At 63.2% G+C, this 17,211-nt stretch overlaps 7 protein-coding genes across 7 annotated transcripts; 4 read left to right on the forward strand and 3 right to left on the reverse strand.

The window, feature by feature from the left end:
* The first annotated feature begins 886 nt into the window (after positions 1-886).
* AMSG_06106 (uncharacterized protein) lies at positions 887-2,038 on the forward strand. The gene has a single exon (XM_013901865.1). The coding sequence runs from the start codon at positions 1,235-1,237 to the stop codon at positions 1,955-1,957; it is 723 nt and encodes a 240-aa protein (XP_013757319.1). The 5' UTR covers positions 887-1,234; the 3' UTR covers positions 1,958-2,038.
* A 35-nt stretch (positions 2,039-2,073) lies between these two features.
* Positions 2,074-5,595, reverse strand: AMSG_06107 (uncharacterized protein; the record flags this gene model as incomplete). The annotated part of the gene is made up of 3 exons (XM_013901866.1): positions 2,074-2,294; positions 2,996-5,513; positions 5,589-5,595. 2 exons carry the CDS (start codon positions 5,593-5,595, stop codon positions 3,091-3,093), a joined length of 2,430 nt encoding a protein of 809 aa, XP_013757320.1. The 3' UTR covers positions 2,074-2,294; positions 2,996-3,090.
* A 47-nt stretch (positions 5,596-5,642) lies between these two features.
* Positions 5,643-8,318, forward strand: AMSG_11937 (uncharacterized protein; the record flags this gene model as incomplete). The annotated part of the gene is made up of 2 exons (XM_013901983.1): positions 5,643-5,659; positions 5,921-8,318. The coding sequence occupies 2 exons, from the start codon at positions 5,643-5,645 to the stop codon at positions 8,316-8,318; spliced, it is 2,415 nt and encodes an 804-aa protein (XP_013757437.1).
* Positions 8,319-8,694: 376 nt separating this feature from the next.
* Positions 8,695-11,205, forward strand: AMSG_06108 (uncharacterized protein). Its single transcript, XM_013901867.1, has 2 exons — positions 8,695-8,828; positions 9,132-11,205. The coding sequence occupies exons 1-2, from the start codon at positions 8,710-8,712 to the stop codon at positions 10,042-10,044; spliced, it is 1,032 nt and encodes a 343-aa protein (XP_013757321.1). The 5' UTR covers positions 8,695-8,709; the 3' UTR covers positions 10,045-11,205.
* On the reverse strand, positions 10,231-11,174 carry AMSG_06109 (uncharacterized protein; the record flags this gene model as incomplete). Its single annotated transcript, XM_013901868.1, has 2 exons — positions 10,231-10,623; positions 10,728-11,174. The coding sequence occupies 2 exons, from the start codon at positions 11,172-11,174 to the stop codon at positions 10,231-10,233; spliced, it is 840 nt and encodes a 279-aa protein (XP_013757322.1).
* A 67-nt stretch (positions 11,206-11,272) lies between the features above and the next one.
* On the reverse strand, positions 11,273-14,447 carry AMSG_06110 (uncharacterized protein; the record flags this gene model as incomplete). Its single annotated transcript, XM_013901869.1, has 2 exons — positions 11,273-12,079; positions 12,103-14,447. 2 exons carry the CDS (start codon positions 14,445-14,447, stop codon positions 11,422-11,424), a joined length of 3,003 nt encoding a protein of 1,000 aa, XP_013757323.1. The 3' UTR covers positions 11,273-11,421.
* A 1,044-nt stretch (positions 14,448-15,491) lies between these two features.
* Positions 15,492-17,181, forward strand: AMSG_06111 (uncharacterized protein; the record flags this gene model as incomplete). The annotated part of the gene is made up of 3 exons (XM_013901870.1): positions 15,492-15,661; positions 15,742-16,158; positions 16,212-17,181. The coding sequence occupies 3 exons, from the start codon at positions 15,492-15,494 to the stop codon at positions 17,179-17,181; spliced, it is 1,557 nt and encodes a 518-aa protein (XP_013757324.1).
* Between the last annotated feature and the right edge of the window lie 30 nt (positions 17,182-17,211).

Here is a 17,211-nt window from a genome sequence, read left to right on the forward strand (position 1 = left end):
TAGCTGGCTCGCTACCTCGCTCGCTGGGCAGGCGGCTGGCGGCTGACGGCTGGCCGTGGTCGAATGAGAGAATCATGATTCTGTCGAATCGGCCATTGTTCACGATCCACCGGCCAAGCGCGGCACGTCGAAGCCGTAGTAACTCCTCTCCGGACTTCCTCCCTCCCCCCTCCTTCCTCTCGCCCCATTTGCTTCGTCAGTCTCCCCTGCAAGCCACCCGCCACCTCAGCATCTGCTGGGAACTCGGCCGGCTTCTATGGAGGCTCCGTCAGCAATGGCGCTCGAGTCGCCGCGCTTGGGCTATCCCACTGCGCCCTCCATCCCAATTACCATTCCCACTCTCAACCTGACCGGCTCGTCCTTCCCGCGCCCCTCGCGCCCAGACCCTGTCCAGGACCACCGGCGTCCGGCAGCGTTCTCCCCGCCGTCCTCGGCCGGCTCTTTCCCTACGCTCCCTCTCAAGAGCACCGTGGTACGCTCCCTGTTCCTTCCCCCCTCCCAGCTGGCTCCTCCTGTCCTCAGCCTAGTCGCCTGGCTATTATTGGACGTCGCGATGACGCGGTCACGCGCAAGCCAGCCTCCCCCCCCCCCCTTCCCCCCCAACTCCTGAAGGCCCTAGTCTGCTTCGGCTGTCCTGCCTGGGCCCAAGGCTAGCGCAAGGGGATACCACCTGTGCTAGGCAAAGGAATAACCTGTAGGCACTTGTCCCCTTCCTGCTGCACGCCTTGTACTCCTGCTCCACCGCCGCCCCCCTGCAATGTCGCCATCGAAGGCAATGTCTCATTGGCGCCGTTTGGCCGTTTCTACCTCGGTTGGCCCTGAGCCTCGCTTCGCCTGAGCACCAGCGAGGCATGGAATCCAGCCGCGAGCGGGTTACGCTTGCTCCAAGTGCTCGTCATTGTGCACCATGGTGGCCGGTGGTAGTATCTACTGCCTCTCGTCCTCGCGGAGCTTCTACAGGAGCTCTACCGCCTGGTGTCAAGGCTGCAAGCGCCGGCTCGGTGGCGGCGTGTCGCTCTTTGTGTTTTTTTTTTGCTTCTGGCGAACGTTTTTCGCCACCAGCAGCGACCTTCCTCCCCCCTAAGGTAGCCGACCGGGGCGTGGGTGCAAGGAGAGTGCGAGAGCGAGAGCACACGCCACACGCCACTCACCCTCTCCGAAACTTTGCGGACACGTGTGAACGTAGGCGTCGTCGTCTTCCGAGTCTGTTTCGCCTGTGAGCAACCTGCGGTCAATGCTGCAAGGTAGTCTGGGCATGGCGTCGGGAGGCTCCGCCCGTCTCATGGGCTGCCCGCCGCCGCCCACGCCTGCGTCGACGCCGCGGTCGCTCCGCGGTGGCGTTGGCACCTCGCCGTCGGAGATGTACGCGGCGTACGCGGCCGGCAACGCCCGCAGCGAGGCCGAAGGCGACGGCGACGGGTCGGGCGACTACTCGTCGGACACCGAGTCGTTCGGCGCGTCTGGCCCGCTTGAGTGCGTCGGCGTCCTTGAGATGGACCAGGAGGAGGCTTCGCCGATGGTGTCGGCGACAGTCATCCGGTCCGGGCGCCGCCCGGGCATGCCCACGGCGTCGCTTGTCGACGTCTTTCCACCGACCGAGCCGCTCTTCCGCGGCTACGTCGGCAAGCGCGGGACTTGTGGCGAGCCCGAAATCCAGGTCCTTGGCGACGGCTTTGCTGCCCGCGCCCGGACCCGCAAGCGCCGGTCAGACTCGGACGGCAACGATGACGACTACGGCCCGCAGACCTCGCCGAACGCCCCGTACTCGGTCCCGCCCTCCATTTCATCCTCGCCCTCGGGCCTCTTCATTGCTGGCCAGGGCCAGTCCTCGCGTCGCTCATCGCACTCGACTTCGCCCTCGCCCATGCCGGGCGCCTACGGCTCGCCCGTCGTCGCCATGCACGCGTTTGCCGCCATCCCGGCTCGCGCCTCCAAGAAGAAGCGCGGTCTCAACTGACGCCACGCTATGCTCAGCCATGCTTAGCCGGGCTCTCTCCCACCTGGGCCAATAATGTAAAGATGGACCCAGATACTGAAACTCTATAGATGCGCTTTGAACACTACATGAGCACGTATGATGAAGACAGTTGTGTTTGCTGTGTTTGTTTGACCATCAGGAGCCCGATCGCAAGCCAACTGCGACCGGGTCTGTGTGCAATGCACAGCACGTGTGCACTTGCACGCCTGCGAATTGAGCCGGCACGGGGCTAACGCCGATGCTGGCCAGAGGCAGCAAGAGCGAATCGAGACTGGTCAAGCCTCGACATGGCTCCTTCTCATTGGCCACGGTGCCACTGCACGCAAGGTGGAGGTGTGAAAGACGGTGGGTGAGTGACCGCGCTGGCAATCGCCTGCGACAGCGGTATGAGAGGAGAGAGGGGAGGGGAGGATGGCAGACTGTACGAGCTAATGGAGACGCAGGGCAGGTGGTGTTGCACAAGCGCACTATGATGCTCTATTCTATTGCTATGGGAGAGCCGTCGTAGCAAGACGGCAGCAGCAAGATGAGGACAATGTCAGCCAGCATTCTCATCATCATCACCATCGTCATCATTCCAAGGAACAACAACAACAACGACAACAACAAAAAATATAAAGCACACACACCGTCCTCTGCATGCAGGGGCGCAATGTCCAAGCCCCCCCCTGGACGACAGGAGAGAAAGACTCTCTCCCATCGGGGGGGTCCGGCACCCTTGCGAGGCGACCAGACCGGGAGTAAAGAAAGGGCCACCAAAACAACAGCCTCCACATCCCCGCTCCGTCTCCCCACATCACCTCCTCACACACGCACGCCTCCACAGCCCTCAAAGAAGGAACAGTAGCGGTCATAGTGTGGATAAAGTGGAGGGGTTGGGGGAGGGGAGGAGGGGAGGAGGGGCTGGTAGGTGATGCCGGGCTCTGGATGCTACCCACTCTCCGTGGGAGGGGAGGGGGAAGAAGGGATGAGGGATGACACGGGCGAGGGGGGAGGGGGGGGGAGCTGGGTACATACAGAGCAGGTGTGTGGGTGTGTGCGTGTGTGTGTGTGTGTGTGTGTGTGCGTGTGCGTGAGAGAGAGTGAGTGGGTGAGCTAGGTTGGTAGGTTGTTCATCGCAAGGAGAGAGTGAGGTGTTTGCCCAAGCACAAGGCAGGCCAAGGCCAAGGCCAAGTCACAACAAAGCGGGCGCGATTAGAGTCGGGCACCGTGCCGGAGGAGCAAGGTCTCGACCTGATCGATGCCAACAGGGACGAGCGGGAGAGGAAGCCCGAGTAGAACGACTCGCCCTGCATGCGGATGGCGTCGATGAACATAGCGACAAGGTGTGGCGAGGCCGAGAGGGCGCCAGCCGAGTCGAGGACAAGCAGGGCTCGGACCATGTTGGAGGTCGAGAGCTGGGCAAGGAGCTCGGCGCCCGGGCGCTCGCTGGAGACGAGGGCGTCGGTCATGGCCTCCACGAGCGGGTTGACGGCAGCTGATGCCGGATGCGCAGTGTGGAGCGCCCAGGCCAGGCCCATGGCGACCGGGAACGAGACCGCCGACGCCGAGCCGCTTGCCACACGCTGCTCGACGGCGCGGCGGGTGGCCGGGAAGGCGACGCCAGCACGTGCAAGGGAGACGCAGGCAGCGGCCACCCAGCCGGGCGCGAGTTCATCGAGCCGCGCGGCAATGGTCTCGTCGAGTGCGGCGTAGATCGGATGCCGGGCGTCAAAGGCGCCCGACTCGACCTGCGTCGCCGCCGAGAGAACCTGCTTGAGCGGATGCGGCCCGAGGCGCGGGAGCTGCGGAACGAGGGCGCCCATGACGGTCTCGAAAAACGCGAGCGAGAACGTCGATGCTCGCGAGCATGCCACCGCAATGTTGGCCCAGTCGGGTCCGCTCAACTCGTCAGCCCGGGCGGCGATTTCGTTCTGGATGGCCGAGAAGAGGAGGAACTGGTTGACCGACGTATGGTTGGCCTTGGCGTAGGCAAAGGCGTTGGTGCAGAGCGAGCGGGCGTCAAACTCGCTCAGTCGCGCCCGCATCACTACCGCAAGCTCGTCGAGTGCCTCGGCCACAAATCGGTGGACTTCGGGCGTCTCGCGCGCAAGCGCTGACCGCGCCCGCCGCAGCGTCGAGATCAAGATCGAGAGCTCTTGCGCTGAGCAAGCATCCGCCCGGCCGCGCACCAGGTCGTCGACCAGCGTCATGTACGCCTCGGCGTCGCCGCCGGTCGTCGCCAGCGCCCACGCCGTCATCACCGCCTCGGACGGCGACGCTCCCTCGCTCCCGCGCGCCACAAGCTCGCCGCCCAGTAGTGAGACCGTCCGCGACGTATCCATTCCAGCCTTGGCAAACGCCCACGCCGTGTTCGCCAGGCCCTGCAGCGTAAAATACGGCAGCAGCTCCGGCACCGCTCCACCAATCGCCGCAAACACTGCCCGCAGCGCCGGGCCGGCCTCGCGCGACCGCGCAATGCTCGGCTTTGCAGCCACTCCGCGCGCCAGCGCCCACGCCAGGTTCGCAGCCTCCTGTGCCGAGCTCACCTCGCCGCCCAGCGCAGTGAAGCGCGCGCAAGCCGAGGCAATAAGCCCCGCAGGCAGCGCCCCGTCCGGCTCAAAGTGGCCCGCCGCGCACAGCGCACGCGTCACCTGCCGCATCGCCAGCGAACGCATTCGCGACTGCAGGACAGACAGTGCCTGCGCCTTGAACGCCGGCACCGAGCCCGGCGCAGACTGGCCAAGGCACCACACCAGGAACACCAGGTCCTCGGCAGACGACGAGAGCAGCGACCGCGCCAGCTCCGGATCCGCCATCCGCTCCAGCAGCCTCTCGTCGACGTGGCCAACCTTGCACAGGCCCCACATGGTCATGATGAGGTCGCGCGGAGTAAAGGCGTCCGCTCGGCTCGCCGCGTACGCCGCCAGCGCGTTGAGCGCCTCCTGCCGCGGACTCGCCCGCGCGTTGACCATCGACCACAGCAGGACAGGAACCGATCGCGGTGGGTAGGCATCAAGGACTTGCGGGAGTGAGCTTAGAACGCCGTCAAGCACCGTCCGCGCCCGCGCCTCGGCCTCGGCACGGAACGCCGCCGGCGCGTCGACCGCCGCCTTGGTCATGCACCATGCCAGCAACGTCGAGTCCTTCGGCTCCAGCTCTGCAGCAGCGGCACCATGGCCAGCAGCGGTGGCCAAGCTCGTCAAATAGCCCGAGTCCGTCGACGCATCCGTGCCGAGCTTGACAAAGACCCAGCCCATCTTGATCCGCTCCGGGAGGGTGAAGGCGTCTGCCGCGTCGGCAGCCACCGCCGGTAGCACCGAGTACAGCCGATGCCGGAACGATGCCAGCGGGAGCAAGTCATGAACAACAGCCTTGAGCTGCTCGGGCGCAAGGCTCCTCGCCGCCGCAGCATCTGCCACCGTGTTCAGCACCTGCCGAATCTCCCCATTAGCCAGAGCCTCGGCCCGTGCCGCCCGAGCGCTCGCCTCCCGCCGGGTGAGGGCATGGAGACTCTCCACCGCAGCCGCCGTCACCGCCGCATCCGGCCGCGTCCCTACCCCACGCACCCCGTACAGGCGTCTAGCTATCATGCCCACCAGCGGTTGCCCCGCAGCCAGCCGCACTCGACCCAGCATCGGTGTGGGCTGGGTGTCAGAGGAGGGAGAGAGAGAGATGGCTGGTGATGGGCCCACCTCCAGTGTACGGAACGACGATAGTCATAGTCATTCGTAGTCAAAAGATTTAGTCATTAGTTAGTCAGTCAAACGTCAATGACTAAGATGGTGATCAAGACGGAGGCACCCCTCTCACACGCAGCATGCCCCGTTCTTCGGCCTTGTGGCAGCTTGTCACGCACCAGAACAGAGAGGCTCCTTGCTGCAGGCTCTGCGGCAAGCAGATTAGCCTCAACAGTTTCAAGTCGACCTCAAATATCAAAAGCCACTTCCGAAACGCCCACAGCGAGGTGCTGTCGGCGCTGGACGTTGATGTCCCCACGTCCAGCCAGCGGCTGCAGGCGTACTTCCCCTCGGAAGACCGCTTGAAGGCTGCAAAGCCGCGCGTTGCGGAATACGCGCTCAAGAGCGTGCTGTACAAGCACCGCTCGTTTGCGTCGATCGAAGACCCGTACCTCGCCCACATGTTCGCTGTCGCAGTGGGTTTGAGTGCGACGAGCGTGCGCAAGATTCTACCGTGCGAGAAGCACCTGCGTGAGGGTGTACTCGATCGCGTTTTCCTCCAGTACCGCACCAAGATGCAGGAGCACATTGGGGACGGGCCTATCTCCCTCATCGTCGATGAGTGGACGTCGTCTGGGACGCGCCATACCTTTCTCGGTGTGTGTGCCCAGTTCTACAGTTCGGGAGTGCGCATGACAATCCCCATCGGGTTCAAGGCGCTCACCGCCGATCTCATGAACGCTGTTCGCTCAACGTCTGACGACAGCGCCGAGTACGACACCACATATCTCTCCGCCAACGCCGAGAATCTCGCCAAGGTGGTGAAGCTCTGTGTGACAGAGTTCGGGATTGACTGGGTCCAGGTAGTCGCCTTGTCTAGCGACACAACGGCGCTCATGCCCCGGATGACAAAGCGCTTCCTCGAACTCCCGTGGCATCCATGTCTCTCCCACCGCATTCAGCGCATCGTCGGTGACGTGCTCAAGGCGGTACAGGCTGACAGTGAGCTGGATCCTGCCTTGGTGCAGACAGACTTGGTCTCGAGCCGTGACACGGCCGTACTCGAGATGGGCGGCGTAGGCGAGGACACGGACGACGAGGACGTCGAAAAGGAGGATGGGTTCTCGGAGGTGGCATCGTTGTCGTCGTCAGAGTGGCCGACGCTGAGTGATACCGTTGCATCCGATGACCTTGCCTCTGCCCCGCTCGTGGGAAGCACTGACGCAATTTCTAAGCTGCGCCGCCTTGTCTCTTTCATCTCTCGCTCGTCCAAGGCCAAGCGCACGATGCGCCACTTCATCAACAAGAAGAACATCGAGGCTACGCACGCATACAAGTCCGCGCTGAACTCATATGAGATGGATGTCCAGCTTGGTCAAGTGACCGTGGATGACAAACCGTCTCCACCCGTCCTGGTAACATACACGTCGTTGCGGCCGGACGTGAGTACTCGCTGGGGCTCGACGGTGACTATGCTGGAACGGGCGTCGAGGATGAAGGATGCCGTGGATTTTGTTTCGACTGAGATCGCGGGTGCCCCGGCTAAGTTGACCGCGAGCGAGTGGGACGAGGTACATGACGCTGTGGAGGTACTCCTCACGATCAACAACTCGTGCATCATGTCTCAGACGTCCGATATGTCGTCCTCCCTTTCGCTCCTTACGATGGTGGCGATTGTGGACGATCTGGCAGAGCTCAAGATCAACAACGAGGATATCCCTAGGATCCAACAGCTGTGCGACATCGCCACCCAGGCAGCGTACAAACAGGTTGCGTACATGTACAAAGAGGATGCGTGCCTCTTTGCTCTCCTTATTGACACGACTGTCACCAAGGACGACCTTGTGTATGTCCAGGGAGTTGTCGCCGACGCCAACAACTCGCTTGGTGTGCGCCATCTGGCGACCGCTGCTGAGGTCCACCATGACATGTGGCGTCGCTTGGCAGACGTCCTTGAGCCCAAGCTCCTGGACGTTCTGTCCACGCTCCCGTCGCATACTGCGGCGTCATCGAGCGGAGCGAGCAACACGCTTCCGCAAGAATCGCGGGACCCCACGTACTTTTCCCCGAGTATGTCTGCTGCCGGTGGGCCATCCAAGGTGGTAATGGCTGAGCCGGCTTCATCGCCACAGGCGCGCTCGCGGATGGACGCGGAGCGCGAGGCGCGCGCTCGTAACATTGCCAAGCGCGAGAAGAACGCGGGGAAGCGCCTGCGCGCGAAGAGCGTTGATGAGGTTCGCGGCTGCAAGGTGCGAAAGATGACGGTGAACGATACGCCTGCGTCTGTGGCTTCGTTCAGCAACTACAAGCTCGTCGAAGTGTTCTGCAAGGTTCTCACGGCTACGTTGTACAACAGTCGGCTAATCTCTACCTCTTCAAGTTTGTCCGTAGGCGACATGTTGGCTAAGTTTGAGGACGTGTGCGTCGGTCTCGAGTCTCGCAAGAACTGGAACCGCAAGGCTGACGTACGGCGGATCCAGGTGCTGTGTGCGAGGTTCCGCTTGTGGGGCCAGGGGATCCTTCTTCCATCGGCCTCCGCTGCCAGCGTCGAACGGCTCAACTCGGTGGCGACAGACATGATGACGAGGAAGCGGAACCGCCTCTCGGCTCTGCGCGCCGAGAAGATGATGCTCCTGCGTGCATGGATGCTTTTCGACTTTGAGCTGACGAAGAAACTGTAGTGACGATACGCATCAGCTGTTAGTCATCGGTGTGGGCTGGGTGTCAGAGGAGGGAGAGAGAGAGATGGCTGGTGATGGGCCCACCTCGCGAGCTGGCGAGGCCTGGATGGTAGCCTAGCTGATGCCGATGGCGAGGAGGCAAGAGCTCATCCTTCTGCACTGGTGAGAGATCGCTCTCCCCTCATCAAAGGCTTGCGCTACTTGGTGGCTGTGGCTCAGTCTGCAGGTGTGTCCCATGTTCGGCCGAGTGCTTGATGGCGGTGGGTGGGGGCGGTGGCCACCTCGGACTGGGTCGGCTGCTGTGGGTGGCTGGGTGGCTCGGTGGCGGCAGAGCAAGGTGCGAGGTGCGAGTCGGAGAGGGGGACTACACTCAGCTCGTGGAGGCAAGCCCATGTCTGGGCCACACATGCAAGGAGGCCACAACCCACTGCAGGGCTATGAGGACCTCCTGGGCCTGGCAGAGGATCCCTCACTCGACGCACAGCTGCGGAACCTGGACCTCTCGGCCGAGTACGCGACGAGGAGGAGGAGGGGGAGGGGGGGGGGGGGGGGGGGAGAGGGAGGGAGGAGGAAGGGAGGAAGGGAGGGAGGGGAGGGAGGGGGAGGGAGGGAGGGGGGGATGGACCTAGCGGTGCGGGATGCTGTGTAGCTGCTGCCGGCCTGGTGCTGGGCTGGTTCTGGTGGTGGTCGACCCTGGCCTGGTCTGGGTGGTCGTGGCCAGGAACATCATGGCCGACCAGTCGACGAGGGGAAGAAGAACTCACTCAGATGGGTGCGGTGTGCGGTGCGGTGTGCGGTGTGAGGGGGTGGCAGGGCAACGGAGCCGTTCCCGATGATTCCGCTTGGCCTGGATGAGGCGCTGCTGGCAGAGTACGGCGAGTCGGCGGTGCAGCTTGTGCTAGTGGATGAGCCGCCGGAGACGGTGTACAAGAACACGACGTATCATCTGCAGGCGGCGCTGGTATCATCGGATGACAAGCTTGTTCCGTTCCCATTCTTTCTCCCGGACGATTCCGGCAGGATGATAGAGTACGACTCACTCACCGTCCGTGCACAACTGCTGTACCACGACAACTCGCCAGTCCCGTCCAAGCGAACGGTCTCGGTCGACGATGCCACCGGCGCGCCGACAACCAAGGAGCTACCACCACTGCGTGCAAGCGAAGGCATCATGCGTGACGGGGTGGCCAACGTAGCGCTCGGTGTCAACGCGCTCTCCGGCCGCGGCAAGTCGCTCATCCTTTACAAGCTCAAGATTTACGTCGAGGAGGCGCCACAGCTCTGCCTCCACACCGATACCTTTATTGTCCGCTCCAAGCCGCCAACCAAGTCAAAAACAAGATCAGGCAAGACGCCCAAGACCTCGCCCAAGGCTGTGCTGTCTGCCAAGCGCACAAAACCAGCGCGTCGCCGCCGGGGCAGCCGATGGCCTGGGCCATGGCCTCCTCGCCGCACACCTCGCATGGCCCGGTCGACATGGACCAGGAGCGCGTTGCCGTGCCAGTCCGCGCCTCCCACACCGCGCCAGCGAGCACGACGACCTCACCGGCGCATCGCTCGTCGACAACCTCGCTCGCTGCCATGGTCATGGGCGATCCCGAAGGTTCGCGGGGTGGGCTCGGCATGGGCGGGCACGCCGCCTCCGGCTCGGATCCAGTGCTCTCCACCCTGCAGGGCTTTATGGACATGCACCCGCCGTCGTCGGCCGAGCCTGCTGAGCTGCTGAGGCTCATCCAGTCGTCGGTCGTCGCCCCGCTCCTCTCGGAGATCTTTGCCCTCCGCGCCTCGCTCTCCGAGCAGCGCGCGCTCACCACCGCGCTCAACACCAAGCTGCAGTACCTCGAGCATCGACTCTCTCACACACAGCGTTGACAAATCGCCGTGGGGGCATATGCTGGACGCTGAAGTGGTTTTACGAGAAGCACGGCCGGAGGCTACGGTTGCGGTGGATCGAGAGCCCGGCGGCTACCACTGTGACCAGGAGCCCGACCGCGATCTCGGACATGAACGAGGCGACGTAGAGAACATGCTTCATCGTCGTCGCCGACTGTTTCTCGGCAAGCGGCGGCAGACGCGCCGCGGTCGCCATGCCTACATTCCCTGCGCGGCCCTCGTGGTACTCTGCCTGTGACGAGTAGCTCGAGCCCGAACTCGACGAGCCTGAGCCCAAGCTCGTCTCGGATCCGGAACAGGACCGCGAAACTGAGCTGGTGGTCGAGTCAGAGTCGGGCGCAGCGCCAGCTGGCGCAGCCTCGGCATCGGACGGCGCGTCTGGGTGCGGCGGCGCGCAAAAGTTGAGGTACGACTGAAGGATAAGAAAGACGCCGGCGGCGACAAAGGTCAGTATGCCGAGGACGAGCCAGACGGCAGGCACATCGTCGGCGTCGGCCATGTACGCCATGGAAAGACCGGAATGCCAAGGAAGAACAACATGGCGGCGACGGAATGGATGAGCGTGGAGACGCCGATGGGGATGGTGAGGCAGCCAGGGCCAAAGCCCACGTAGTACGTAGTCACCGTTCCCGCGCCGTCGGTGTAGAAGATGCCCACCAGCGGGAGGCACCAGATAATCAGCAGCTGGGCCCACCACGAAAAGTCCGACAAGTCCGACCCGTTCCACCGCTCAAGCATCAGCAGCAGGCTCAGGCCCGACGAGACAGCAAAAGTGAGCGCAAAGAGCAGTCGGTTGCCAAAGCTCCGAGGATCAGCCGCATAGCTGGAGATGGTAGTGAACGTCGTCCGAATCCGTCCGTAATTGTACACAATGTGCACGCCAAAGACGGCCACAATCGCCACCAACGCAGCGCCCTCTAGGCCCAGTGCCACCACTGCGTACTCGTGCTGGCAAGTACTCATCTTGCGTGGATGTGGGAGCAGTGGAGTGGCGGGAGGGAAGGGGGGGGGGGGGGGGGGGGGGGGGGGAGGCAGTTGGCTGCCTTGGGCACGTGGGAAGTTTTTTTTCAACACTGAATGGGCTGTGCGCATGGCATGTGTGCAAGTCAGCAGGTGCAGCAGCGGAACCCGGCCCCCGCGCGTTGTACATTGCGTTGCCAGAAATGGGTGGCGGGTGCAGTGGAAGTTCTGGCTGCGGCTCCGTGCTCGGCTACAGGTCGATCATCTCGGTGGCAATGATGTCGCTCGAGTCAAACGAGCCATCCTTGAGGATGCCCTTGGACTGGGAAGCCTCGAGAAAGGCTGACTCGAGGAGGTTAGCAAGGGCCGGGTCCAGGTCGGCGGCTTCGCGCTGGAAGAGGCGCTCAAAGCGGCGCGAGCGGTCGCGGGTGGCCGAGTACAGCCGAGCCGGGTTGCGCTCGGCGCGGATGTCGCGGATTTCGATGACGACGGCGTGGACCGAGATGACGACAAGAGCAATGATGCAGACGATGACGGCAGCGAGGAAGAACATGTCAAAGGCGTCCGAGTCGCGCTCGGCGTACGAGCCCGCGCCTAGTAGGACAAATCCGATGAGAACAAACGAGAGGAGGCTCTCGGTCCGGTTGTACAGCGGGTAGTAGTACGGCTGGTAGTGGTTGACGATGACGAGCCCGACAAGGAGGATGGCCATGAGCAGGCCGATCTGGATGAGCTGGTGATTGGTGAAAAAGACGGCAGCAATGACAAGGCCGAGCCGCTTGGTCAGATTCGCCACCTCGCCCCAGTAGTACGGCGTGCGGTAGAGCCGGTAGAGTGAGCCGCAGCGCGCAAAGACGGCCGGCTCAAAGAGCGAGTCGCGGACAGAGATGAGATTGAAAAGAAAGTAGCTCGGGAAGCCGACGACGTAGACCGCGACGCCAAAGAGGCCAAAACAAAGGTGCTCCACCATGCGCCGTCGTAGCACTTGATCCCGAGGTCCGAATCGAGCGCAAACGAGCCGTTGGGCAGCCGGGTGCAGTCAAAGTACGAGAGCGTGGCCTTGGCCAGCGGAATGTACAGCAGCGGTGCAAACATGAAGAGCAGGCCATCGACAAAGGCCTTGAGCGTGAGGTCCGGAAGCTGGACCCGGATCGACTCGAACGACGACCTTGCCAACTTGAGCACCACAAACGCCACCACCACAATGGCAAGACCTAGGAGCGGGAGGCACATAGCGAGTGAGTAGTTGGCGTAAAATCCGCCGACAGAGCACTCGGTCCTGAACAACCGCAGGTCGACGTTGAATGCCTTGAAGCCCGAGAGCACGCTCGACGCCGCAGACGTCCACGCCAGGCTGGCGTCGGCTACAATGCCCACCACCTGGAACGCCACCACCACCATCGACAGCGTCGATGGCGCCAGCCGCATCCGCAGCTCACTCTTGCCGCGGCTCGCTGCGTTGCGGTTCGCTCGCATCACCGACATGACAAGCACCACAATGGCCAGCCCGGTCACGCCCACAAGCGCCACAATAAAGAGCGCCAGAAACTTGCCTGGCGCATCAGGACACTTGGCGCACTGGCCCTGCTCGTCCGAGTAATACTTGTCGGCGCAGGTGTTGCACAGGTAGCCGGCGTAGCCGGTGTGGCACCGGTTCCCGCCGGCGCACGCGGCCGGCCGGATGCACGACACAAACCCGGCCTCGGTCTCATAAAACCCTTTGGCCGAGACCGGCCGCGCCGCGCCGCCGGCACACACAGCGCCGGTCGGACACGGCTCACACGGCCGCTTCGCTGTCCGCATCCCAGCACCCTCCCAGTACCCGGGCACACACGAGCAGTTTGCAAACGAGCTCGAGCCGGCCGGGCCCGCTGAGAACTGCGGGCAGATGGCGCACGCTTCCGAATTGGACTCCTCAGAGTACGTCGACGCCTCGCAAGTTGTACATGTAAACTGCTCGAAAACCCGCATGCCCGGCGAGCACCGCTCGCGCGCCGCCACCGGAAACGGCGACGCCGGCACATCGACATCATTGAACGAAATAGCGATGGTGTAGAGCCCGCCGTTGGGAAACTGGATCGGAACCACACCCACAAACTGGTCATTCGATGGGTTGTCTGCCGCGCCAGGCGCAAGGACCCGCGCCGCCAGATTCTGGCTTGTCGCCGTCACATTCGACGACTTGAGCCGGATTTCCGCGTTAAGGTTGCTGGAATCGGTCTGATCAATCGCGTTGCCAAACTCGTCGGCAAGCGCAAAGAAAAAGTCGAGCGCCTTGCCGGCCTCCACTTCGTACGACTGGGCGCCAGGGCCCAGAATTGGGTCGACCAGCTCGCATCTGGCGCCCGACGGCGGACCGGCCACAATGTCAACAATTTTTCTCGCAAACCCGCGAGAAGCTGGCGCCTCAAAGAGCTGCCCGAGGATGCCAAAGCCAAGCATGTAGCGGCCGGCCGTCGTCGGTAGTTTGACCTTGAAAAGTTCATCGTCGCCGCCGAGTTTGAACACCTCGAGTGCCACTCGCCCGGAAGTAGGTGCGAGGATCTCCACGAGCACCTCATGAGCCCCGAGCGAGACAGTAGCCGAGGACGCCGTCCTGCCACGCATATTAAATTGAACGTATTGACCAGCCTTGAATTCCGAGGCCGTCGCAGGCCCGCCTCTGTTCCAGCTCTCAGCAAATGACGCGGTGATGTTGACCTCGGAGCATGACGGGACAGGACTCCAATAGTGTTCATAGTAGTTGTCAATGTCGGGACCGTACACGCAGGAGCTCATTGGCTTGCCAAACATGTTGAAACCTTCGTCGCAGGTGTACGCACACAATGCACCGCGGGGAACCTGAGCCACGGTCTCCGTGCAGTTGCTGCTGCCTGAATCGATGAATGCGACATCCGCAGGCAGGCCATCGCACTCGTCCAGGATGCACTGGGGGGATGGATTCCACTCGAAACCACTCATCACGTCGTATGTGCAGATAAAGTCGTCCGAAGGATTGCCAGAGATGATGAATCCCGGATGGCAGGTGACGATGGCTTTGCTTCCGACGCCCATGCCACTCGGATACGTGACATCGCCGTTAAGGAACGACAGGAAGGGGCAGCCTTCTGGCGGAGGTGGAGGGGGAAACATCGGCGACGGTGACGGCGACGGTGACGGCGACGGTGACGGTGACGGTGACGGCGACGGTGACGGCGACGGTGACGGTGACGGTGACGGCGACGGCGACGGCGACGGTGACGGTGACGGCGACGGTGATGGGAGAGGCGGAGGCATCATCGGCGGCGGTGGTGACGCCGAAACAGCCTGGCCCAAAGCGACGGTGATGGGAGAGGCGGAGGCATCATCGGCGGCGGTGGTGACGCCGAAACAGCCTGGCCCAAAACAGACATGGGCGTCATTCCAAGAAGGAGCGCGAGTGCGACAAGGGTGGCCACCAGTGTGCAATGCCCAAAGCGGGTGAAGGGGGAGTTTTGGGAGGGAGTCATGGTGTGGGGGGGTGGGGAGGGAGAGGGGGGAGGGGGGAGGGGAGAAAGTGGAGTATGGCTTGGTTTTGCTTGGGTGTGTGGGAGGGGGGAGGGGAGGGGGGGGGTCGTTGCCTAAGGGTTGGAGTCGAAAAGGACGGAAGCTAACTTTTTTCGTTGTGAACAGTTTTTTTTGGAGAGGAAGGAGGAAGGCTAATGGTGTCGAGCTCGTAGCGTGTTGGGTAGGAGAGAGGGGAGGGAGGAGGGTGAGAGGGGGGGGGTCACAGACACGTATGAGAGTCAACACCTGCTACACCTGCGTGCGAGGGTTGTGGCAGCCGTATTTGGCAGAACGTAGCGTGTGTTATCTCAGGGAGACTGTGAGGCTCAGTTGATCCACGAAATACGGCCGATCGCACGACAACGTTTGTTTTGACAAACACAGCCACGACTACGACGCGATCCGGCCTCCCTCCTCCCTCCCACCGCCCCTCATCACAGCCATGCCCAACAGATCCCAAAGGCCCGCATTGCACACGACTGTATCCTTCAACTTCAGGCCCTCCCGATTTCGCACACAACACCCATCAGCCCACGTCTACCCCCCACCGTCACCCTCCCCCTCCTCCCCCAACCGGCGCCCGACTGCAGGACGCAGCTCTCCTCCACCCCCCAACACCCAGATCAAGACCCTCCTCCAACCTGCTGCTGCCGTGCTGCGAGTCGCAATAGTCACAAGCCGCCGCACAACGCAAAAGCGACAAGAACGTCTATACCATTCCAGCTGGAAAAAAACGCGTGCCGTTTGTACCAAGCCAAACCCCCCACACTCAGCTCCCCCCTGCCACTGGCGAGCATGTGGAAGATCATTGCCATGGTAGCAGCCGTTGCCTTTCTCGCCAGCACGGCATCTGCCGAGAAGAACACGCTCGGCCCACGGTGGCTTGTCTTTTCCGGCGACCGCCAGTTCTGTGGCCCCATTCCCCAGGTGGCCACCATGTCCATGGTCCAGCCGAAGCACATGACGTACGCCTGCCCCCCACCCCCCCCCTCCCCACCTTCCCCCCCTGGCACACTCACCCCCCCCCCCCTTCCTCCTGACACAGCCCTCCGTGCAAGCCCGGCAAGTATCACTCTGCACTGGCCAAGGTCTTCATCATGCCGCTGCTTGTGGTCATCGGTGTCGTTCTTTGTGGCTGTGGTTTCTGCGTCAAGGCCTGCTGCCTCTCGTCGCCATCATCGGCGTCTGCGTCTGCAAATGGATCGCGTGGTGGCGTGCCTGGTGTCGGCTTTGCCTCGACCAACTCGTCGCTGAGCAAGGCTGCTGGTGATGGACGTGGCGACTACGGTGCGCTGCCGGCATCGGCGTCGAATGGGGTCTCGGTCAACGCGCTCTACGCCCGCCGCAACGGGTCGCCACCGGTCATTGCCATTGTGGCGGCGGTGGGCGTGGTGGTGGCTATGGCGGTGGCGGTGGCCGGTGGCGACGAGGTGCGGACGCTGACGTATGGCGCGCGACAGCTGTTCCTAGACAACCTCGACTACACTTCGACGACACTGCACGAGGCCATGGCAGGCCTGCGGAGCATGGGCGCGCTCAAGCCTGGGCGCCGCAGTCTGCGGCGGCAGTCGCGGCGCTCTCGTCGTACTCATCGGGCACGCACAAGATCGCCGACTCGCTGGCTTCACTCGACTCGCTCCGCGCCGCTTTTCTCATCATCACCGCCGTGTTTGTCACGCTGGCTGTTGTGGGCGGGCTCGCGGTCCACGCCCTCAACTGGCGGCGGCTCTCGCTCGGGCTGGCCATTGTGGGCATTGTGGCGCTGGCGTGCGTGTGGGGCAACTTTATGGTGTACGTGACGGCGGCAAACGTGATCTCGGACATGTGCCGGACCATCAACGGTTGCCACTTTTGCTACGAGAGCGGCGGGAGCAACTGCGGGTCGACCGTGTGTGCGGTGCCGTTCTTCGAGACACTGTCCGCGTGCCCGGCGTCGGCGCAGAACCGGTTCCAGTCTCTGACCGCGGTGGCTGCCTCGGCCACCAAGGGCAAGGCCGACGACGTCTGCGCCGCGCTCGACAAGCTGTGTCCAGACGGAGCGTCGTGCGCGCGGACCTCGGGCGACTGCACAGCGTCTGCACTCGGCTCTGGCCTCTCGGCGCTGGTTTGCGACGGCCCGACGTGCTTCCCAGTCTCTACGGTGGCGGCCAACGCGACGGGAAATCCGGCGTTCTTTGCCCGCGTCGACGATGCCGAGGCCGTCATGACCGCCTTTGCTGCCTTTGGCACCGCCAACTCCTACCAGCTCGGCCTCACCTCGCTCGACTGCGGGAGCAACAACGCGTTCATCGAGCGCGCCCCGGGCGGGACCTACGACTCGCTGCAAAAGTTCCTCTGCCCGCGCATTGTTCACCCGGTCAACCCGCCGCAGCATACGTTCTCGGTCACCGCCGGCGGCCTCCTCGCCGCTGGCCTCATCTTTCCGCTCTACGTCGTGTGGCTTGTCCGTGCCCATCACGCCGCCACCAGGCGGCAGGCCGAGTAAAAGCCAAGCGCAAGCGCAAGCGCTAGCAAG

The sequence above is a fragment of the Thecamonas trahens genome (genome assembly GCF_000142905.1).
Source record: "Thecamonas trahens ATCC 50062 unplaced genomic scaffold supercont1.26, whole genome shotgun sequence".
Taxonomy (NCBI): Eukaryota; order Apusomonadida; family Apusomonadidae; genus Thecamonas; species Thecamonas trahens.

Coding starts and splice junctions, on each gene's coding strand:
- AMSG_06106 (XM_013901865.1), top strand. CDS start 1,235: ATGCTGCAAGGTAGTCTGGGCATGGCGTCGGGAGGCTCCGCCCGTCTC.
- AMSG_06108 (XM_013901867.1), top strand. CDS start 8,710: ATGTCTGGGCCACACATGCAAGGAGGCCACAACCCACTGCAGGGCTAT. Junction 8,829..9,131: donor AACCTGGACCTCTCGGCCGA/GTACGCGACGAG, acceptor AGGGGGTGGCAG/GGCAACGGAGCCGTTCCCGA.